The sequence below is a fragment of the Carcharhinus amblyrhynchos genome, chromosome 2 (genome assembly GCF_965287045.1).
Source record: "Carcharhinus amblyrhynchos chromosome 2, sCarAmb.v2.hapA, whole genome shotgun sequence".
NCBI lineage: Eukaryota > Metazoa > Chordata > Chondrichthyes > Carcharhiniformes > Carcharhinidae > Carcharhinus > Carcharhinus amblyrhynchos.
In genome coordinates, this window is record NC_137325.1 from 118,569,038 (window position 1) to 118,593,891 (window position 24,854).

Below are 24,854 nucleotides of genomic sequence, written 5' to 3' on the forward strand. Positions count from 1 at the left end.
ACTGGCTGTGATGTTCCCACAATCGAACAGCTTGCCAGCACTCAAGCATACATTTTTCTCTTTTGATTTAATTATTTGCTGATTTTAGCCAGCCGGCGGTGGTTTTCCTGGACTATTTTATGAGCACAATGCTCGGTTACAGTTGGAGCTAAATAGCGAGCAAGCTGTGAGGGGGTGGTGGGGGGGAGGGGGTGATGAAACTGAATGTACGTGCAATTTAAAGGGACGGATGCAATTAAGGAGGATTGTCCGGTCCCAATTTGCTGGTCCAAAAATTCCAAAATATTTGGAAGCTTTAGAAGGCATTTGGTGTATAAACAGCTTAGGGCAGGTAAATACAGAGGGAGGCAGGAATGGAGAGAAAGGAAATTGAAGGTACAGGTAGTTGTCGACAAGCAGTTAATGGTGTAACCCAGCAAGATGAGAGAGTCCCAGCTTTAATGGCTGCTTTGTAGTGGAGTGATACTGTGTGAGGAAATTCCAGGATGGCGCTTCCTCAGCGTCCCTCCATGGCACAATCCCCGCCGGATGAAAAGGTTAAGGCACCTGAATAACTGCAGATAGGTTGGAAGCTAGTGACACAGATCTGCAGTTGCGCTGTTGGATTTTTTTCTATGTTAAAAGCACTACAGAATGAATATGAGAATCATAGAATACCTACAACACAGAAGGAAGCCATTTGGCCCATCGTGTCTGCACCAACCACAATCCCACCCAGGCCCTATCGCCATAATCGCATGCATTTACCCTACTAACCCCCTGACATCAAAGGGCAACTTAGCATGGCCAATCAACCCCACCTGGACACCTTTGGAGTGTGGGAGGAAACTGGAGCACTCGGAGGAAACCCACACAGACAAAGGGAGGATGTACAAACTCCACACAAACAGTGACCCAAGCTGGGAATCGAACCTGGGGCCCTGGCACTGTGAGGCAGCATTGCTAGCCACTGTGCTGCCGTGCACACCCCAATTGTCATTATCTCTTTACCTCCCCTGACCTCAAGAAGACTGCTAATTGCCGAGTGGGTGTGCCAGGGCCAGTTGGCAGGTTGGCAAGTGGTAATGCCAGCTATTTGATGCAATGGGTCATTTCGCAATGCTGCTAGGATTCCAGCCAGAATTACTGGAGGTTAATGTTTAATTTCTGGAGACATGAGGTCAGTGCTGAAGCTTTGGCAAGCCTATGTCCCATTATATTTTACTATACCCATATTTATAATGGGAAATGTATTATCATGCCTCAATTTTGCATTTTCCACTTCCTCAGCCTACACTCCAGAGACATTTCCAATCAACCCTTTAGCCCCGATATTATTGTCCTGCTCACAATGAGAACAGGGTGTGCAGAGAGTTAAAATCAGCAGCGTGGACCTGGTCACATGTTCCTTCCTCTCAGTGTGCCATTTTTTAACAGGCTCGCTCTGGCCAGTCGGTGAGATCTGTGCAGGTCAGACAAAGTCCTTATTGACACTCAGAGGTCAGAGTCGGTTGGTGTCAGTCAGACCCTGTCTGTGTTTTAACCGTGGGTAGTTTTGCCAGCAGGCAGTGCTCCCATAGCCAGATTCCCCAGTCGCAAAGGAGCAACAGGCTAAGAGGTGGGCTGGATGTTAAGGAATTTTACCTGACAACCAGTAATGTTGAAAAGTGTGGACAGATTGCTGGTGCAGCAAGAAATATGAAGTGCAAAGTTCCGTTGAACAGCCAGTGATGGTGAAATTCAAGTGCCGTTCTGGGATATCACAGACAAATCAATAAGGTTAGCAATCCTCTAACAAAAACCTCAAACACTGTTTCTCAAAAGGTTGGGACTTATGGGGCAATTTATATTTTCAAGATTGAAAACTTTTTATTAGGCTAGGGTATGGAGGGATATGGAGCAAAGATGAGTGACTGGAATTGAGGTAACAGGAACATATCATTAATATAATTGAATGGTGGAACAAGCTGAAGGGGCTGAGTGGCCTAGTCCTGTTTTTCTGTTCCCATTTTGACCATCCATGAGTTCCATCTTGTGCCAGCGGGTCCCACCTTGACGCAGAGATCTCCCCCTAGAGCCCTCTTGCTTAATTAATGCCCCTTCACCCATAAATGTGGCCAGAGTCATGATGGAATTGGTAAATGGGTGAAAGCCCCAAGTTGGCTGCTGTCTGGCAGGGAGCCCATCCAGAGGACAATTCCACGTTCCATTGGGAGACGTGGGCGGGATTTTTACTATCGAGTCGGGTCGCCAGAATTTTCCTGGCTCTGCTAACATCCGGCCCATAAATTGGACATAAAGATACTAAATAATATTAACTTCTAAACTGCCCTGATAGCTGGGTTCAAATTAGCAATGTCAATTATTTTCAGAAATGGAAATAAAGGGACAAAAGAATTCTATTTCTTTTTTATCTTTTTTCCATTCCTAATATGTTCTGGTCAAGAGTCCATTGCAAGTCAGATTTTTGCAGTGACTGAGAGAGGACTGTGAGCAGGAAATGCAATTCTTTATCCCAACCATTCAGATGTATATGAGAGTGGACCAATTTGCCCTCCATCTCTGTATTATTTTCTGTCCTCACTCTCCACAATGAAAGTGACTTGCTCAAACCGCTTGTGATTCCCCCTTCCTACACAGGACAGCCAGAATAGATAACTTTGAATAGATGTACGTTGCATCGGTATTCACAAAGGAGAGAGACATGTTGATTGATTGTATCTCGGAGGGGTGATTAAACCCTTTAGAACAATTCATCATTATGAGGGAGGAAGGGTTAGGGGAATTAAAAAGCATTATGGTAGACAAATCTCCAGGGCCAGATGGCATCTATCCCAGGTTATTGAGGGAGACAAACGATGAAATTACTGGGCCTCTAATAAAAATCTGTGTTTCTTCGTTGGCCTCTGGTGAGGTCCCAGAGGATTAGAGAATAGCCAATGTTGTTCCATTATTTAAAAAAGGTAGCAAGGATAACCTGGATAATTATAGGTCAGTGAGCTTGTCATCAGTGATAGTGAAATTGTTGGAGAAGATTCTTAGGAATAGGATCCAAACATATTTGGAACTGACAGCTAACTCTTGTTAGCGACAGAGAGCATGATTTGGTATGAGGGAAGTAATGTCTCACTAATTTAATTGAGTTTTTTGAGGAGATGACAAAAATGGTTGATAAGGGAAGGGTTGTGGAAATTGTCTACATGGGCTTTAGTAAAGCATTTGACAAAGTCCCTCATGGCAGGCTGGTGCAAAAGATTAAATCTCACAGAATCAAGGATGAACTAGCTAGATATATTCAGAACTGGCTTAGCCATAGAAAACAGAGGGTAGTGGTGGAAGGGTGTTTTTCTGAGTGGAGGTCTGTAACTAGTGATGTTCCACAGGGATCAGTGCTGGGACCTCTGCTGTTTGTAATTTACATAAATGACTTGGAAGAAAACATAGCTGGTCTGATTAGCAAGTTTGCAGATGATACTAAGATTGATGGAATTGTGGATAGTGATGAAGATTGTCAGAGAATACAGCAGGCTATAGATAAGTTGGAAAATTGGGCAGACAAACGGCAAATGGAATTTAATCCAGTCAAATGTGAGGTGATGCATTTTGGTAGATCCAATTCAAGTGAAAGCTATAAAATAAGTGGTAGAGCCATCAGGAGCATAGACACACAGAGAGATCAGAGAGGTCCACAGATCCTTAAAAGTGGCAGCACAGATGGAAAAGGTGGTGAAGAAAGCATATGGCATGTTTGCCTTCATCAGACAGGGCATTGAATATAAAAGTTGGCAAATTATGTTACTGTTGTATAAAATGTTGGTTTGACCACATTTGGAACACTGTGTCCAATTCTGGTCATCACACAACAGAACGACCTGGAGGCTTTGGAGGGAGTAGAGAAAAGATTTACCAGGATGTTGCCTGGTATGGAAGGTAGTAGCTATGAGGAGAGGTTAAATAAACTGGGATTGTTCTCCCTGGAAAGACGGAAGCTGAGGAGCGACCTGATAGAAGTTTATAAAATTATGAGAGGGTGAAGAGTTAGAAGCTTTTTCCCAGGGCAGAAATGACAATTACATGGGGGCATAAGTTCAAGATAAGGGGGGAAAGGTTCACTAGAGTTGTGCGGGAGATGTTTTTTACAGAGGTTGGTGGGGGCCTGGAATGCATAGCCAAGTGAGGTGGATGAGGCAGTTACATTAGCCACATTTAAGACGTTTCTTCGTAGATATATGAACAACCGGGGAATAGAGGGATATAAGTGGTTGGCCTAGATAGGTAAATGTGATCGGCACAGGCTTGGTGGGCTGAAGGGCCTCTTCCCCTGAGGCACTGTTCTTTGCTCTTGTTCTTTGTAACTCACTATGCCGAGCATCAATTGCATAAAATGTAGCCTCCCTTTCTGTAGCATCAGAAATTGGGGATTCCCTTGGTCCTAGGCAAATGATACTGTTAAAACTTGCTTTAATAGCATAGTCAGCGGATTGTAACCAATAGCCATGATCTACGTTATTGCTTTCATGTAGTCTCAGATAATGAGTATCACATTGTGGGATTTGGAGTTCTGATCATATGAAGAGGAGTAAAAATTGACATCCCTGATTTACCATCCAGACCTGTCTGTAACAGGGTTTTGTTGTGAATTTAGTGGGTTTGTGTTGTGCCAATACTGCAGGACTCCCCCAACGTATGCTTTCAGATTTAATAAAATCGGTAAATTGCAGCCAACATTCATACATCGTATATATTCCCTGGGCTCCACATACACTAGTACACATAGTAGAATAAAATGATAGATTTTACAGTTTAGATATTTTACAGCTTGTGAAGAAGATAAACAATCAAAGGAATGTGTGGTTAACTGTCCTTTGGCTGGTCTCTATGCAGTCATTCCACATTGTGGCCATTTTGTTTAGTTGTCCTCCTGGGTGTAGATTTACAGAGCACGTTTCCACATTTTATCCCCAAAGGATCTTGGTTTGCAATAGATTTCTCCTCTCAGGATGATTACTTTGCAGTATCCATGCACAATATTTCTGCAAGAGAGGCATCTCTTGCAGCTTTTCATTATATTCTTCCAATCACTGCTCTGATTTGGTAATAACAGTTCTTAAAAAGACTTGATGTCTGTACATTCCAGTGCAATACACCACATTCAATTACTATGGCTGACGTATTCCTCGTATTGTAGAGTAGGGCCACTAGTTTCCTGAAAGCCGGGATTTAGTCTCCAGAGTGAAACTATATTGGCGGGGTGGGAGATGCTAGCAGACCTGTAGAATTCAGTCCTGGGCTTACTAATAACATTTAAATAAGATTAAAAATAAATTAAAATGACTTATCTGCTGCTCTCACCATTTCCAGCATGGTCCCGATTGCGCTGGACATCCAGCGCTGGGAGATGCACACGCATCGGGTACGCAAGCACAAATCCTGCAAATCGGCCAACATGCAATTCTCCCAGCCCGCAGGGTTGGGAGATCCCCTCCAAAGTGTTGGAACTTAATCGTTTGTCTTTCTTAGTGTGCTCCATGTGGCTGCCAGTGTTACTCAGCACTGCCTGCAGTCTAGCAGTGAATGCAATATTCTGGATGTACATTCTTACAACAATCTTTTTCTATATTAACATATCTGGTCTCAGCTGATGCTATAACTTTGGCTGTGAATACTATCAATTTTCTCTCTTGTACCAGAGATGCTCCTGAAACATCTATTTGCAGAATGATTGGTCTCTTTCAGTGGTAATATGGTCTCCATGTTACTTCTTCTGAGTGTGTTGAAACTCCTCTCATGTGAGTCATAGAATCCCTACAGTGCAGAAGGAGGCCATTCAGCCCATCAACTCTGCACCAACCACAATCCCACCCAGGCCCTAACCCCGCACACTTACCTGCTAAATCCCCTGATGTTAAAGGACAATTTAGCATGGCCAACCAACCTAACCTGCACATCTTTGGACTGTGGGAGGAAACTGGAGCACCCAGAGGAAACCCATGCAGACACGGGGAGAACATGCAGACTCTACAGACAGTGACCTGAGCCGTGATCCAAAACTCCAGATAGACGGTAGTCAGGCTCTTTTTGGCTACACTGACTGCACCTCCATGTGTGTCTCATCTACTTCCGGTTAAAACATGCCCTGCCTCACTTTAAGATAAGCGTTCTCCAAGGTGGCCTTCATGACACACAGCAGCGCAGAGTCGCTGAGCAGAGACTGATAGTCAAGCTCTGCACATATGAGGACAGTCTCAACCCGGATCTTGGGTTCATGTCGCACTATCTGTAACGCCCATGACTTGCCTGGGTTTGTAAAATCTCACTAACTGTCCTGTCTGGAGACAATACACATCTCTTTAACCTATGCTACTGCTATCTCCACTCACATTGTCTGCATCTTTAAGAGTTGAATAGCAGGTTAACTGTAAAGACTTGCATTCTAATCAGTATTCTGTAAACCATGTGTGACTTTATATGCCCTTCTCTGATGAGAACCTTCCACACACCTGACGAAGGAACACCGTTTCCGAAAGCTTGTGAGATTACTATCAAATAAACTGGTTGGACTCTAACCTGGCGTTGTGAGACTTCTTACTGTGTGGAGCTTGCACATTCTCCCCATGTCTGCGTGGGTTTCCTCCGGGTGCTCCAGTTTCCTCCCACATTCTGAAAAACGAGCTGGTTAGGTGCATGGATTTGAACAGGTGTGCATTGTTGCAACTAGGGGAATTTCACAGTAACTTCATTGCAGTAAGCCTTACTTATGACTAATAAATAAACTTTAAACTTTGTTTGACTGCCTTGACTCCAACGTTGTCAATCTAACAAGAGAAAAGCCAGAAAGTGTGAATATTGATGAACTGAAATTTAAATGTGGAGTTTGTAATATTGTCCAGAACAGGCAAACGTAGCCAATTATCACCTTCAATCTCTCAGATCTCTCTGAGCAGGGGTATCATTCTAGCACTAATTTGCACTGACTTATCATGTTTTAGGCCGATCTCCAATAGTAACAGTATTAACATTGCCTGGATGCATTTCATTTTGAGAGCTGGCAAAGAGGTGAGAGGACAATGTTACTCCATCACATAACCCATTGATAGTCTGACACTCATCTGTAATGTGATGGTGCATGTTTAGTACTAACATCTGTACTCCATTCATATATAAGAGTGTTACTCATTTCTGTAGATATCATGCAAGTAACATGATCCTAAAGAGCTTAGAAAAAACACATTTGCTGGCTCACAGGTAGCGCATGCCCCAGTAGGGAGGCCTGAGGCCTGTATGGACAGTCCTCTTGCTCCACCTGGCTCCACAGGAAAAATACTTACTAAATTTGACTTAAAACCATCTTGCTTTTTGCTGCAGCTATCGATTAAAGAATCCAACGCAATGCAGGCTGTGCAATCACCCTGTTCATCAATAATACCACAGTAATATTCAGACTGGTTAGATCACTGGTCATAGCACCACATGCACGTTATAGAGGATCCAATACAGATTTACCAGAATTATGCCAGAGATGGGAAACTATAGTCATGAGGAAAGACTTGAGAGACTGAGACACTGGCGGAGAGGGCACTAAGAGATGGTGCTTTTGATGGTGTAAATAGTGGAAGATTATTTCCCCTGATTGGGGATTTCCCCTGATTCCCCTGATTTGTAATGAAGGTGGTGATAACTTTATAATGAAGAAAGTCATGAGAGAGGTTTGGAGAGATTTCTTTATGCAGATGGTTGGTAGAAGACAAAACACTTGGCCACAGAGAATCACTGTGATAGAGACCATTGTTTCTTTCAAGGAAAAATAAATACTTGAAACAGAAGCAGATAGAACATAGAACATAGAAAAACTACAGCACAAACAGGCCCTCCGGCCCACAATCATATCGCTTACCTATAACCCTCAATCCTATTAAGTCCCATGTACTCATCCAGAACCCCCTTAAAAAACCCTGTTGAATTTGCCTCCACCACCACCGACGGCAGCTGATTCCACTCACCCACCACCCTCTGAGTGAAAAACTTACCCCTGACATCTCCTCTGTACTTGCTTCCCAGCACCTTAAACCTGTGTCCTCTCGTAGCGACCATTTCAGCCCTGGGAAAAAGCCTCTGAGAATCCACCCAATCAAGAATATGGTTTGAATTTTAGAAGTTTAACATTTAAAGTTTATTTATTAGTGACACGAGTAGTTACTGTGAAAATGCCCCAGTCGCCACACTCCAGCGCCTGTTTGGGTACACTAAGGGAGAATTTAGCATGGTCAATGCACATAACCAGCACGTCTTTCAGACTGTGGGAGGAAACTGGAGCACCTGGAGGAAACCCACATTGACACATGGGAGAACGTGCAGACTCTGCACAGACAGTGACCCAAACCGGGAATCGAACCCGGGTCCCTGGCTCTGTGGAGCAGCAGTGCTGACCACTGTGACACTGTGCAGGAAGTAAAGCTGGGAATAATTTTCAATTACTCTAACAAAGAGCTAGAACAGACACAATGGGCTGAATGACCTTGTTCTGTGCCGGTAATCTCGATAGTTTTATCGTATCCACTTCTAGGCATCCAGTGATAAAAAAGAACATTTTTGAGACATGGAAAATGTAGGGAGGTGATTCCAGGAACAATAAAGTTCTGTTACAAAGATAGGCCTGAGCTATTACGGTTAATTCCACCGGAACAAAGGAGAGCAGCTTAAAATTATGGAAGATTCCAGGAAGGTAATTAATTATTGATGAATTAGTAACAAGGGGCATGAATTGAAGATCATAAAAGAAGGAAGGGGAAATCTGGAAGGATATTTTTCCACAAAAGGAATGTTTTATTTAAAGTGGCTGTTGAGGCAGAGACTAGAATACAACTTCAACAGAATTTGGGTAAGTATTTTGAAAATGAAAATGATAAAGTCATGCAAGAAATAGAGGAAAGAAAATTAATTGAAGAAGAGCGTCTGGTTGAACAGAGCACTGACACTGATGCACGGGGCTGTATTGCCAAGTAGTGTGCTGAAGCTGCTATAATTCTATGCACCAGAATCTGACATCTACACAATGGAGACAAAGTATCATATTAATGGAAAATATCTTCTGGTTATATTGATGTTTGCTTTGTGTTTAATCCCTGTTATTCCAGTGGCAAGAGGGATCATCCTCATTTCAGCGTAGGGAATGAGCTGTACATTTCTCAGTCGTGTCCTGCTGGTCAGTTTAATGTCAGTAGTGGGACCCTTGCTTTTCTTAAAATATATTAATGATCTCGACCTTGGTGTGCAGCGGACAATTTCAAACTTTGTGGATGATTCAAAACTTGGAAGTGTGTAAACTGTGAGAACAATTCAGAACTTTGAATGGACATAGGTTGGTGGCAGATGAAATTCAATGTACAGGAGTGTGAGGTGATGTATTTTGGTAGGAAGTGCATGAAGAGACAACACAAAATAAGGGGTTAAATTCTTAAAGGGGTTCAGGAGCAGAGGGACTGGTTGCATACGGGCATAGATCACTGAAGGTGGCAGGATAGGTAGAGAGCAGCTAATAAAGCATATAATATTCTGGGCTTAATTAATAGGAGCATAGAATACAAGTGCAAGGAGGTTATGGTGAAATTATACAATCACTAGCTAGAACTTAGCTAGAATATTACGTTCAATTCTGGGTGCCATTATAGGAAGACATCGAAGAGAGTGCAGAAAAGGTTTACAAGAATGACTCCAGGGATGAAAATCTTCACTTATGAAGATAGATGGGAGAGGTTGGGACTGACTGAGTAAGAAAGGGAAAATAGAGTATGAAAGTAAGCTAGTGGAGAACTTGCTGTAAAAGTTTCTAGAAGTATGTAAAGAGAAAAAGACTGACCAAAACTAATGTCAACCCCTTAAAGTCAGAAACAGGAGAATTCATAACAGGCAATAAAGAAATAGTTGAGGAACTAAATCGAAACATTGCTTCTGTCTTCACAAAGGAAGACATGAATAATGTACTAGAAGCTCTGAGAGAAGCAAGTTTTAGTGAGGAGCTGAAGAAAAATCAGCATTAGGAGAGAAATGATTTGGGGAAATTGATTGGATTGATGGTGGATAAACCTCCAGGCCCTGATAATCTACATCCCGGAGGATTTAAGGAAGTGGCCCTGGAAACAGCAGATCCATTGGTGATCATTTTCCAAAATTCTTTGGCCTCTGAACTGGTTCGTACAGATTGGAGGGTAGGTAATGGAAGCCCACTACTCAAAAAGGGAGATAGAGAGAAAACAGGGAATCATAGACCAGTGAGCCTAACGTCGGTACTGGGGAAGTTGCTGTTATCAAGGATTTCATAGCTTAGCATTTGGAAGACAATGGTATAATCAGACAGAGTCAGCATGGATTTACAAAGGGGGAAATCATGCTTGACAAATATTTTGGAATTTTCTGAGGATGTAACCAGCAGTGTTGACCAAGGCGAACCAGTGGATGTGGTCTATTTTGACTTTCTGAAGGCTTTCAACAAGATCTCATATAGCAGACTACTGTGAAAAGTTAAAGCACATGAGGTTGCAGGTAATGTCTTGAGATGGATAGAAAGCTAGCTAGCAGATAGGAAGCAAAGAGTTGGCATAAGGGGTCTTTTTCTGATTGGCAGGCAGTGACTAGCGAAGTACTGTCGTGATCTGTGCTAGAACCTAAACTGTTCACATTATATATTAATGATTTGGAGGAGGGGGCTAAATGTATTACCTCTAAATTTTCAGAAGATACCACATTTGGTGGGAGGGTGAGCTGTGAGGAGAATGCAGAGATGCTTCAGTGTGACTTGGACAAGTTGAGTATGTGGGCATATGCAATGCAGATGCAGTATAGTGTGGCCATCCACATTAGTGAGGTTATCCACTTTGGTAGCAATAGTAGGAAGACAGATTGTTACTTGAATGGGTGCAAATTGAGAGAGGAGAATATTCAACGAGACCTTGGAGTCCTCATGCATCAGTCGCTGAAAGTAAGCAGGTATAGCAGGCAGTAAAGAAGGCAAATAGTATGTTGGCCTTCCGAGCAAGAGAACCTGAGGACAGGAATAAAGATGCTTGACTGAAATTATATAGGGTGTTGGTGAATCCACACCTAGAGTATTGTGTACAGTTTTGGTGTCCTTATCTGAGGAAGGATATCCTTGCTATAGAGGGAGTGCATCGAAGTTTACCAGGCTGATTCCTGGGATGGCTTGTCTGTCATACGCGGAGAGACTAAGTCAGTTAAAATTATATTCACTGGAGTTTAGAAGAGTGAGAGGGGATCTCATAGAAACTTATAAAATTCTAGTAGGGTTAGACAGGGTAGATTCAGAAAAAATGTTCCCAATGTTGGGCAAGTCCAGAACTAGAGGTCATAGTTTGAGGACAAGATGGGTAAACCTTTCAGAACTGTGGTGAGGAGACATTTCTTCACCAAGAGGGTGGTGAATGTATGGAATTCACTACCACAGAAAGTAGTTGAGGTCAAAACGTGTGATTTCAAGAAGAAATTAGATATAGCTCTAGGGGTTAAGGGATGAAAAGATATGAGGAAAAGGGGAGTTCAGGATATTTAATTTGATGATCAGCCATGATCATAATGAATGGCGGAGCAGGCTCAAAGGGCTGAGTAGCATACTCCTACTTCCAGTTTCTGTGTTTTCCTTGGAGAGAGGAAGGCTCAGAGGAGATTGATAAAGATATTCAAAATCATAAGGGGGCTGGAGAGAGTAAATAGGGAGAAATTGTTCCTGCTTGTAAAAGGATCAAGAATGAAAAGGCACAGATTTAAAGTGATTTGCAAAAGAAGCAAATGTGATGTGAGAAAAGCTTTTTAACAAAACGAGTGATTTGGGTGTAGAGTGCATTGCCTGGAACTGTGGTGGAGACAGATTCAATTGAGGCACTGAAGAGGGTTTTAGATGATCACTTGAATAGAAACAATATTCAGGGACACAGGGAAAAGGGAGGCATGTTGCTCATTTGGAGAGTTGGTGCAGACACAGTGGGTCAAATGGCCTCCTCCTGCACCATACCAGCTCTGCGATTCTATTGGCAGAAACATGGGTTCCTCAGTTTCCTCTGCAAATAGGAATATTTGACAGGGAAGAGAGAAACTATTTCTGCTGAGTGATGGAGTCCAGAGAAATGGAGCAAAGCTTTAATATTACAGTTAGGCCATTCAGGCTTGATGTTGGAAGTGCAGAAAATATTGGAATATTGAAACACAAAGGACGCTAATCAGCCCATTGTGTCTGTGCGGTTGACAAAAAGCTACCCGGTTTAATGCCACTTAGCTGGCTTTATAAGTTAAAGGATTACAAGCCCATTTCCGAGTACGTTTTTAAATGTAATGAGGGTTTCTGTCTCTGTTGCCCCTTCAGACAGTGAGTTCCAGACTCCACCACACCCTGGGTGAAACAATTTCAAAACCCTCTCTTTTAATTCTTTGACCAATTACTTTAACTCTTTGCTGCTTGGTTGTCAATCATGGAAATAGGACCTTCCTATCTACCCTGTCCGAGCCCCTCAACATTTCCTATAGCTCAATTATCTCCCCCCTTCAGCTTTCTCTGTTTCCAGCTTATCCAAAACAGAAAATGCTCCAAACACTCAGTGGGCTGGATTTTACAGAGCCCTGGCAACAGGTTTGCTATAGATGCCATGTCCTCCACCTGTCCCCACCCCACTGCAATTTAACCTGGGAGGCTCACCTGTCCATGGGCCAATGGAGACCCTTAAGTGGCCTGTTATTGCCAACTTAAGGGCCTCACCTCACCGCCACTGGGAGTTAAGCAGCCCAGGGCAGGCCCCACGCCCACTGTCTAGGCTGTTAGCTTTCACTACATCGGTTGGTGCTGAGCAAGGGCAGGAGTAAGGGGGGGGGCGTGATTGTGGGCGGTGGCTATGTTATTATCTCACTAAATCCTTGAGCCCATCAGAGCATTCCCCCGAGATCCTCATGCACTGCATCCTCCGCTCACCATGCCCCCCCACCATCCTGTTCACCTCTCTGCAGTCTGCTTACCCCATCTCTTCCCCTATTGCTGGAAGAAACCCGCCACTACTTACTCCAGTTCCCACTGTGGGGCATTGAGGACTGTTGCAATCCCAACAGTGGCCACTGCTCTCAGTGGGGCGCTACTGGGGCCACAGAGCTGCCAGACATTTGATTGGCTGATAGCTCCCTGAGACAGGATTTCCTGTCCAGGTGCAGCTGGAAATTACACCCAAATCCAACTAATGCCCTTTGGGAGGGTTAAATCCACACAGGGCAAATTGCCAGTGGGGGGATTGACACCTCCAGACATTTTGCCTGGAGGGAGAGAAATGAATGGGTCTGAAGGTTAAGTCCTGATATTCCATGTCCCAGACTGATGGAAGGGGTAGCTATGGAGATAATGGATGAATTACAGTCATCTTCCAAAGGTCTATAGATTTTGGAACAGTTCCTGCTAATTGCAAGGTAGCAAGTGTTACCCCACAATTTTATGAAGGGAGGGAGAGAAAAAACTGGGAATTACAGACCTGTTAGCCTCTCATCAGCAGGGTGGGAAATGCTGGAATCTATTCTAAAAAAAATGGGCAGTTTGATAATAATGATATGATTGGGCATAGTCAACGTGGATTTATGAATGGGAAATCATTTTTGAGAGAGTTTCGAAGATGTTACTCATACAATTGACAAAGTCGTGATGTACAGATACCATCAACACCGCAAACTTCCGGCTCAAAGTGGAGAGGATCTCCAAGAAGATCACGCACATCGACATTGACATCAAGTTTCTACAAAGTTGCAAGAAAGCAGACAGGATCCCGAAAGGTCTACAGATCACGAACCCACTCACGTCAACCTATAACACAGACTACGCTGAGGGACTTTGCCGTCGCATCTCTCTCACACTCCTCAGCCACCTCATACACCAGCTCTCCAGCAAACACCGCATCCTGGAAACCAAGACAGAATCCATATTCTCAACTTGCGCTCAGGACGCAGACCAGCTGCGTAACACTGTCAAGCAGATGGGACAACGGAACTACACCATCGACATGCACACCAAGAACAGGAAACTTGAGAAACTTGGCATCAAGAAACTTGACAGCAACCCAGCCTCCCCCAGTACCACAGTAGGAAACAGTACCACTGCATTGTCCATTGTCAACTTTTGGACTACACCCTTCAACTAGATAAAATTGAAGTTCTCAACCGAGGGCTCAATTTCTGCCCCACTACCAAAATGGACCCCATCAGTCTCGCAGTGGACTCAGGGGAATTCATCAGGTGAATGAGGCTGCGGGAGTTCTTCCACAAACCCCAAGAGACCAACAGCGATCACAATGAGGCAGCCAATGAACAAGAACAGCCAACAAAGAGATCCGCAGTGCAACAACTGAAGGGGAAAGAGTGGAATTGAACTCCTCCGGAAGGTCGCTACCCTCGACTCGACTGGGCTTGCAAAACCTTACTAATTGTCCTGGCTTCAGACAATTCACATCTCTTTATCCTGTGCTTAACCCTCTCTCCACTCACATTGTCTGCATCTGTAAAGACTTGATTACCTGTTAAGACTTGCATTCCAACCATTATCTTGCAGTTGAGTCTCTGTCGATATATGCCCTGTTTGTGAACCCAACTCTCCACTCACCTGATGAAGGACAGTGCTCCAAAAGCTCGTGCTACCAAATAAACCTGGAGTTTAACCTGATGTTGTGAGACTTCTTACAACTGACAAAGGGGAGTAAATGGCCATAGTATACTTGGATTTTCAGAATCCCCCACAGGAGATTGGATCGCAAAATTAAAGCACATGGGATAGAGGGTAAGATACTGACATAAATGAATGACATAAATGAAGGTAATATAATGACATAAATACATGGAGTTTAATCCGGACAAATGTGAGGTGATGCATTTTGGAAGGTCTCATATAGGTTGGAAATATACAGTAAATGACAGAACCCTTAAGACCCTTAGACAAAGGGATCTGGGTGTACAGGTACACAGATCACTGAAAGTGGCAATGCAGGTGGAGAAGGTAAACAAGAAGGCATACAGCATGCTTGCCTTCATCGGCCAGGGCACTGAGTTTAAAAATTGGCAAGTCATGTTGACGTTTATAGAATCTTAGTTAGGCCACACTTGGAATATAGTGTTCAATTCTGGTCGCCACACTACCAGAAGGATGTGGAGGCCTTGGAGAGGGTACAGAAAAGATTTACCAGAATGTTGCCTGGTATGGAGAATATTAGCTATGAGGAGAGGTTGGAGAAACTTGGTTTGTTCTCACTGGAACGACAGAGGTTGAGGGGAGACCTGATAGAATTCTACAAGATTATGAGGGGCATGGACAAAGTGGAGAGTCAGAAGCTTTTTCCCAGGGTGGAAGAGTCAATTACTAGGGGACATAGGTTTAAGGTGCGAGGGGCAAGGTTAAAGGAGATGCACGAGGCAGATTTTGTACACAGAAAGTATTGGGTGCCTGGAACTCATTGATGGGGGAGGCAGTGGAAGTGGATATGGTAGTGACTTTTAAGGGGCGTCTTGACAAATACATGAATAGGGTGGGAGTAGAGGGATATGGTCCCCGGAAGGGTAGGGGGTTTTAATTCAGTCAGGCAGCATGGTCAGTGCAGGCTTGGAGGGCAGAAGGGTCTGTTCCTGTCTGTAATTTTCTTTGTTCTTTATTCTTTGTTCTTTGATTGTTTAACAAGCAGGAAACATAGTAGGAATAAATGGGCAAATGCATGCTGAATCCTCTCTCAGTGTACCCAAACAAGCGCCAGAGTGAGGCGACAAGGGGATTTTCACAGTAACTTCATTGCAGTATTAATGTAAGCATACTTGTGATACTAGTAACTAAATAAACTTTGAACTTTAGCTTTGGCAGGCTGTGGTCACTGCAAGGATACTGCAAGGATCAGTACCTGGACCCCAGCTGTTACATATCAATGATATCAGGGGAGGTGATGGCCCAGTGATATTATCACTAGACTATTAATCCAGAAACTCAACTAATGTAACAGGCACTCAGCCGGTGCTGGGGACCCAAGTTCAAATCCCACCACGGCAGCTGGGGGAATTTGAATTCAATAAAAAATAGCTGGAATTCAGAATCTACTGATGTCCATGAAACCATTATCGATTGTCGGAAAAATCCACCTGGTTCATTAATGCCCTTTAGGGAAGGGAACCTGCCATCCTTACCTGGCTCTGGCCTACAGAGTTACAGCAATGTGGTTGACTCTCAACTGCCCTCAGGCAACTAGCGATGGGCAATAAATGCTGGTCAGCCAGCGACTCCCATGTCCCAGGAATGAATAAAAAAAAGATTTGGATGTGGAGACCAGATGTAGTATTTGCAAGTTTGTGGATGACAAAGCTAAAGTTTATTTATTTATTAATGTCACAAGTAGGCTTACATCAACACTGCAATTAAGTTACTGTGAAAATCTCCTAGCCACCACACTCCAGCACTTGTTTGGGTACACTGAGGGAGAATTTAGCACGGCCAAAGCATCTAACCAGCACGTCTTTTGGACCTGTGAGAGGACCTCAGGTTCCATAGTCTGCCACCCCACCCGTTCACACAGTTTTGGACTGGCAAACTCACTGTCAGAAACTGAGACCACATCAATTCAAAATTTCAAGATTAAGTATTATGTGAAATGGAAGCAAAACCAACAAATATAGTATAGATTCAGATCTTCCAGGATCTAATTTCCCAAGGGGTTGAGTGACCTATTCCTCTTCACATTTACCAAACTATCTATCTGGGTCACTGGCATCCATCAACAGCCTTAGATATTTGTACACCAATATATCTAGGCCAACAGAACTAGAAAGAGACTCAGATTTGTCTATGATATGTAGTTCACTCCCATGAATCATGTTACAGTTACCAAGCAGAAATATGAGCTATGATAATACTCAGTAGGAAAAATACCAGTAGACCAAACCAGCTACACATAATGTACTGGTCTCCTTACTTGAGAAAGGATATACTGACACTGGAGGGGGTACAGAAGAGATTCACTGGGTTGATTCTGGATTTGAGAGTGTTGGCTTATGAGGAGGGACTGTGTAGACTGGGATTATACTCTTTGGAATTTAGAAAAATGAGGGGGGATCTTATAGAAACGTATAAAATTATTAAGGGAATAGATAAGATAGAAGCAAAGGATAAGACAGGAGATTGTTTCCATTGGCAGGTGAAACTAGAACTAGGAGGCATAGCCTCAAAATAAGGGTGAACAGATTTAGGAATGAGTTGAGGAGGAAGTTCTTCACCAAAAAGGTTGTGGACCTGTGGAAATCCCTGCCCAGTGAAGCAGTTGAGGCTACCTCATTGAATGTTTTTAAGGCAAAGATAGGTAGATTTTTGAACAGTAAAGGAAGTAAGAGTTATGGTGCGTAAGTGGAGTTGAGTCCATGAAAAGATCAGCCATGATCTTATTGAAGGGTGGAACAGCTCGAAGGGCCAAAAGGCCTACTCCTGCTTCTGGTTCTTATATTCTTATGAAGTATTAAGTATTGGGCAGAATTTTAAACTGATAGCCTCTGGTCAAATGGAGAACCTGTCAGACTCTACAGCCAGTTATGCCATGGTTCTTTAACTCAGCCATGTCCTATCAGGGAGAATGGACAGGATAATGTGCTAGATCCATCAAAGGGAGGGTTTTTAAAGAAAGGATCTATGGTCTGGGTTACAATGGCTCACCAGCACATGGATTTAGAGGCTGCAGCAATGACAGGAATGGAACGGAGACCTGGAAAAGCTGCTTCCCCCCACTCACCCACCACTCCGAAACAAGGTTTTTCACTGTTATCTGGAGGGTTGTGGGGCTGGACTAAGGTGTTCTCCACCGACAGGAGGAAAAGGCCAACATCTCCAGTCAAGCAGCTGTAGAAAGAAGTGACCCTCAGACAGAAGGGGTGATCTTACCAAAGAAATTCAAAGTGCCAAATGAGCGAGAAAATGGGAGAAATTTGTGACTTTTTTTTGGGCAACTTAAAAACAAAATTTTACCTGACAATCAAAAAAATCAGGCAAACCTTGAAATCCGCCAGTAGGGGGAATGGGCCCGAAAGCTAGCTGATAGCAGCAGAAGGTGCAACTGCTCTGCCCAAGACCGCAAGGAACTACAAAAGGTCGTGAATGTAGCCCAATCCATCATGCAAACCAGTCTCCCATCCATTGACTCTGTCTACGCTTCCCGCTGCCTCAGTAAAGCAGCCAGCATAATTAAGGAGCCCACGCACCCCAAACGTTCTCTCTTCCATCTTCTTCCATCAGGAAAAAATACAAAATCTGAGGTCACGTACCAACCAACTCAAGAACAGTTTCTTTGCTCGCCGTCAGATTTTTGAATGGACCTCTCTCACATTAAGTTGATCTTTCTCTACACTCTAGCTATGACTGTAACACTACATTCTGCACTCTCTCCTTTCCTTCTTTATGAACAGTATGTTTTGTCTGCATAGCGTGCAAGAAACAATACTCTTCACTGTATACTGTACATTGACAATAATAAATCAAATCAAATCAAAAATTGCGTGTGTGTAAATTCTTGAAACCAAGTTGTTTCTGCATTATAGAATGGCATTAGAATGCCTAACCACAAGTGTCTGAATCGGAAAACACCATTGCTGGAAGTTTCCAGCCTTTCACCCAGCAAGATCTTTCAAATTGGCCGCAGGCAGTACATAGAACACTCTGGTGACTTGATACCACAAATAAGGTAGTCGAATGCCTTGTGTAAGAGAAGGAACTTCTTTATTAATAAATAAATGACAAAGTTTGCCAATAGCAGCAACTCAGTAGAACAGTAATAACAAGAAAACAGGAGCACTAGTAAAACAGGTCTCGCTTACAGGTCACCCTCTTACAGACTGAAAAATCTTGCCACGCATGCTCAGATCCCTCTACAGATGCCAGTAAAATAATTACATAGGAGAAAGGCTTAGGGGAATACTCTGTACTACAAATGGTTCTCCGTCACAAATGGGAAACCCCGCGGACAATGATGGGATCAGAAGATCCCACCGCTAGCCAGTGATGGGTAACCTCCGCTGCCGCAAAACATGCCATTAGGGTGTACAAAAAATCATGCCATATAGTTATAAATATTTATCTGAAGCAAAAAACACTGACATAACATTAGAAAGCAGTAATAAATGTTGTTTTGCACATGGGAATATTGTATCTTCCGTGGGCAGCACAGTAGTTAGCATTGCTGCCTCACAGTGCCAAGGACCCAGATTCAATTCTACCTTTGGGTGACAGTTGGTGTGGAGTTTGCACGTTCTCTTCGAGTCTGCATGGGTTTCCTCTGGGTGCTCCAATTTCCTCCCACAGTCAAAAGATGTGCAGGTTAGATGGGTTGCCCATGTGAAATTGCCCCTTAGTGTTAGGGGGATCAGCAAGGTAAATATATGGGCTTATGGGAATAGGGTCCAGGTAAGGTGCTCTTTTGGAAAGTCGACGTAGACTCGATGAGCTGAATGGCTTCCTTCGCACTATAAGGATTCTATGACTCTATGACATCTCTGCTTCATACTGCAATGATACTGTGCATTGCTCAGATCGACTCAGAGAATGTCCGGACAAGTAACTCTCAGCAATGGATTTCTGGATTGGACAGATTACAGTGTATAATTTTTGGAATATATCTTTCCCCTTTTCTTCCACCACCCCCAGGAATTGTTGAGTAACAATTTGATTGCTTTGTTCCAGGATCTTCTGGGCCTGTTTGCAAAGCAGGATTTTTATTTGTGGAGGAGGCACTTTAATCCCTTCTTTCTCGCTTTTCCCTTTTGCGACCAATTTAACCAATGGCCTGGAGAAAGGACCATTTCAGCTTCCTCTTCCCCTATTCTTGCATGTCTGTGCTAGAAGGATATACTCAAAGAGAAAGCTTTGTTTGCCAAATACTGAGACTAGGTATTCTGTTACTGATTAGATGTGGAAACAGATGTCTTTTTTGAATTTATTTGCGGGACATGGGTGTTGCTGGCTGGCCAGCATTTATTGCCCATCCCTAGTTGCCCTTGGAGGGTAGTTGAGAGTCATCCACATTGCTGGGGCTCTGGAGTCACATGTCAGCCAGACCAGGTAAGGACAGCAGATTTCCTTCCCTAAAGGACATTAGTGAATCAGATAGGTTTTTCTGACAAGCAACAATGGTTTCATGGTCATCAGTAGATTTGTACTGAATTCAAATGTCACTACCTGCCATGACGGGATTCGAACCCGAGTCCCCAGAACATTAGCTGGATTAATAATCAAGTGATAATATCACTCAATCATTGCCTCCCCTAGAGATGTATCACATCGCAACAATTGAGGAGTAAAGCTTCTCTTACAAGGGTTTCCACCAGTCTCTTATATTCTAAGAGTGGCCACTGTTCTATCCACACATTGTTTACCTTCCACGTCTAAATTATTGAGTTGTGCAGGGCCAGTTTAATTTTCGCTGTGTATGTGTGTGTGTTCAGACCACCCTGGCATTAGGTGGCTCAGTGGGTTTCCTCAGCGGTGCACAGGATCATTTGCTTGGACCCTGGGAACTCCTCAAAAGTAATGTTAGAACATGGAGATTTGGGAAGCTCGGATTAAGATCAGAGAAAACCTTGCCTATGAAAACCTTGGCATCTGAAAAGTCACTGGGAGAGACAGAGAGAAAAAAAAGCATTTAGATGATGTCTAAAAAGAACCATGGCCAAACAGGGAGTCATTTAATGTGTAAGTACAGGAATTGTAATGTTGTTATTGTAGCCATTAATTTTAACTTGTGAATAAATCTCCCTCTTCAAGTTTTCTTTTGGTTTTAAAAAAAAGTCTGTCTGATTTCTGAGCCAAAATTCTGTGGAAAGTTATATAACGTAGCTTAAGCACATAGCAGTCTGGCCACAATGATAAAATCCCACCCAGAAGGTATCACTGGGAAAGGAGGAGACAGAGAGAGAGAGAGAGAGAGAGAGCTTCCCAGGTGCAAAGTTGCAGAGCTGGCTCCCTCCCTCCACAGAGCGTGACTTGTGGGGTGGTGAGCAGACTTGTTGCCGTTTGTTTTAGTAGGGTTGAGTTCTCTTCCAAACAGAAGCAGGCAGAGCAACGTTTATTTCCCATTTATTTATTTTTCTCCAGACTCTCTCCCTGTCTTGCTCTAGTTGCAGTCCAGGCAGATGATTTGCTTGAGGTAAGAAGTGATTTTGGAGATTTTTATTTTGCGGGGAGTTGTGAAAGGGGCGGGGGGAGAGGTGGGGGAGGGAGAGAAGGGGAGGTGGAGGGGGGAATACTTGACTCCCAGAGAATGGGGCTGTGGAATCAGTGAGGCTGGTTGGAGAGAGTAAGAGGATGTCTACACTGATGCTGCAGGGAGAGGGGAGAGGGAGAAGTGAAGTGCAGTGTGTAAAGTACGGTGCATATGTTCAGTGCTGCCAAAGTTGATTGCGTTCATCTGTCTTTTTTAAATCTGGCTACATTTATTTCGAGAAGGACAAGAGACAGCAGAGTTACGAATTATTCATTACTCAACAGGATCGTTTAGAACAACCTGGTGTAAAACAAAACCAGATTGTATCAAGCATTACAAAGTGCATGGGTTAACAGCGAACAAGGGGGAATATCCCTCCCATTCTACTGAAAAACCTAGAAGTAAAGTATGTTTATTTATTAGTGTCACAAGCCGGCTTACATTAACACTGCAATGAAGTTACTGTGAAATTCCCCTAGTCACCACACTCCGGCACCTGTTGGTGTCAATGTATCTAACCAGCACGTCTTTCAGAATGTGGGAGGAAACATGAGCACCCAGAGGAAACCCACGCAGACACGGGGAGAACATACAAACGCCACACAGACAGTGACCCAAGCCAGGAATTGAACCCTGACACTGTGAGGGCACCATGCCACCCACACTGGCACTCGACCTGAGGTTGCCACTGCAAATCCACAAGGAATCTATGGTTTTCAACGTTTCTTGTGTTTAATTAAAATATTTGTGATGAATAAATTACAGTGTAAAGTATTTATTCTTTCTGTTTTTTTTAGGGATCTGCCTTAGAGAGTCTTTAAAAATGCCCTGGCGACCAGAGCTTTTTCTGACTTAATTCTGAGTTATTAGGGCAATCCGTGTGAGGAAACACCATTTTCATTGCCTTAGACACCTGTTGTGCATTATTGCTGGGGGTGGTAAGGACATTGTTGTGGGTGATTAATGTAGAAATTTGGCGGACTTGTCTTGGGTTTGTTACGTTTTTTTATTGTCTCATGTATTAGCATACAGTGAAACGTACTGTTTCTTGCTCGCTATACAGGCAAGTGTACCGTTCATAGAGTACATAGGGAGAAGGAAAGGAGAGGATGCAGAATGTAGTGTTACAGTCATAGCTAAGGTGAAGAGAAAGATCAACTTAATATAAGGTAGGTCCAATCGAAAGTCTGATGGCAGCAGGACAAAGCTGTTCTTGAGCCAATTTGTACGTGATCTCAGACTTTTGTATCTTTTTCCTGATAGAAGAAGGTGGAAAAGTATATGTCTGAGTTGCATGGGGTCCTTGATTATGCTGGCTGCTTTACTGAGATAGCAGGAAATGTGGACAGAATCATTGGATGGGAGGCTGGTTTGAGTGATGGACTGGGCTTTGTTTATGACCCTTTGTAGTTTCTTGCCATCTTAGGGCAGCACGGTAGCACAGTGGTTAGAACTGCAGTTTCACAGCCCCAGGGGCCTGTGTTCGATTCCCAGCTTGGGTCACTGTGTGTGTGGAGTTTGCACATTCTCCCCATGTCTGTGTGGGTTTCCTCCAGGTGCTCCGGTTTCCTCCCACAGTCCAAAGATGTACAGGTTAGGTTGATTGGCCATGTTAAAATTTCCCCTTAGTGTCCTGAGATGTGTAGGTTAGAGGGATTAGTGGGTAAAATATGTAGAGATATGAGGGTAAGGAATGGGTGGTATTGTGGTCGGTGCAGAATTGATGGGCCAAATGGCCTCTTTCTGCACTGTAGGTTTTCTGTGATTTCTATGGTCAGAGCAAGAGCCATACCAAGCTGTGATACACTGGAAAGGATGCTTTCAATGGTGCATCTGTAAAAATTGGTGAGCGTAGTAGTGGACATACCAAATTTCATTAACCTTCTGAGAAAATAGAGGTGTTGGTGGGATTTCTTAACTATAGTCTCAGTGTGGAGGGACCAGGACAGATTGTTGGTGATCTGGACACCTAGAAACTTAAAACTCTCAACTACTTCCACTTCATCACTGTTGTCATTTGCCTTCTTCAGTGGTCAATGTTTTGTTATCTGAGAATACAATTCTTTCTTATACAAGATTCCAAAAGACACAGGGAGCTCCAAATTCTACACTTGATCTTAGCCAAAAGACTAATTTTTTTTTTAAACTTTATTCCAATCCAATCAAGTCAAATTAAACCCAATTCAGAGTCCCAACAAGTTGGGACATTCCCGATCCAAGCTGACAACACAGGGCTCTCACCTCCTGTCTTGGGCTTGATCTACATGATCCAAGCTGACTGGAGTAGGTGTAGCTCCTCCTCCAGGGCTTGACCTTATTTGCATCTCAGCCAAATGGCCAAGATGCCACTTTAAAAAATTGCTTCAAACAAAGCTGAAATGTAACCTAATGACTTCAACCAAGTGCAGCATGTCAATACTACACTTGATCTTAGCCAAAATGCCAAAGTTCATTTCATCAACATTAGTTAAAAAGACAATGTTAATTGTTAGGTCCATGTCTATGCTCACCGTAGCTCTACCTCCTTCAACTGAGGTTCACAGAACCTGATATAAACAAAAACTAAGATCAAGTGTAGTATCGACATGCTGTGCTTGGTTGAAGTCATTAGGTTACATTTCAGCTTCATTTGAAGCAAGTTTTAAAAGTGGCATCTCAGCCTTTTGGCTAAGATGCAAATGAGATTGAGCCTTGGAGGAGGAGCTATGATTACTCCAATCAGCTTGGATCATGTAGATCAAATCCAAGACAGGAGGTGAAAGCCCTGTCTTGTCAGCTTGGATTGGGAATGTCTCAACTTGTTGAGACTCCAAATTGTACTTGAATTGATTGAATTGGAATAAAAATTTTTTAAAAAGCATTTTGTTTAAAATCTATTATCACTCTGAACCACTAGAATATCGGGGCTTAAATTCAATAATATTGCATCTGTTTTCCTGGTGTTGAAGCTCATTCTTAATCTGACACTGCTGTTTAAGTTTCTGTGAAATCAATCCCAGCTATTGTTTTTAAGGTGTTCCCTGGCAGCTGCTTGAAATAAGCACCGGCCTTATTTCAATATCCAAATGAGGCTTGCACATCAATTGTAGACTTGTATTCCTCAATGCATTAGGGCTTGTCAGAGCTCCTATGTGTCTAGTCAGAACCTGAGCTCCTAAAAGGGAGGCTGTTCAGAAAAGGTGGCAATACATTCAGAAGTGTTCATGTGTTGTGTGGGTTTGGAAGGAGCAGGAATGTCCTTCCTGTGTTAAGGTACCACAAAGTATGTTATGAAGCCCAACTAGACCCCAACAGTTTTTCTATTCTGGCTACCCTCAAGGAGCTCATCATGGGTCCCTTTAAAAGTGGTGCTCAGACCTGGGCTTGCCAGATATATCAGGCCTTGCCAGATTTGTCAGGCCGTGTCGGATCTATCAGGCCACACCCAATCTATCAGACCTCACCAGATCTATGAAGCTTCGCTGGATTTATCAGAGAGTGCTGGATCTATCAGGCCTCGCGGATCTATCTGGTCTTACCGGATCGCTCAGACCTCACTTTCCCAGAATGATGGCGTGAACCATATCTTCAGATTTTCAATGCACTGGAGTGAAAACTCAGCTGTACATCTGGAACGATACATGTTGATTTTCAATC

General features: G+C 43.3%; 1 protein-coding gene across 4 annotated transcripts in view; it reads left to right on the forward strand.

Moving 5' to 3' along the window:
* Window positions 1–24,854, forward strand: part of jcada (junctional cadherin 5 associated a) — a 213,971-nt gene that overhangs the window by 144,363 nt on the left and 44,754 nt on the right. Inside the window, exon 1 of one of the 4 annotated variants that reach the window (XM_080211808.1) lies at window positions 21,012–21,161. The exons of the other annotated variants lie outside the window; for them this stretch is intronic. Coding sequence (XP_080067934.1) covers window positions 21,148–21,161 — 14 coding nt within the window. The 5' untranslated portion in view covers window positions 21,012–21,147. Of the gene's footprint in view, window positions 1–21,011; window positions 21,162–24,854 lie in introns of those variants that run through there. 4 annotated transcript variants of the gene reach the window in all.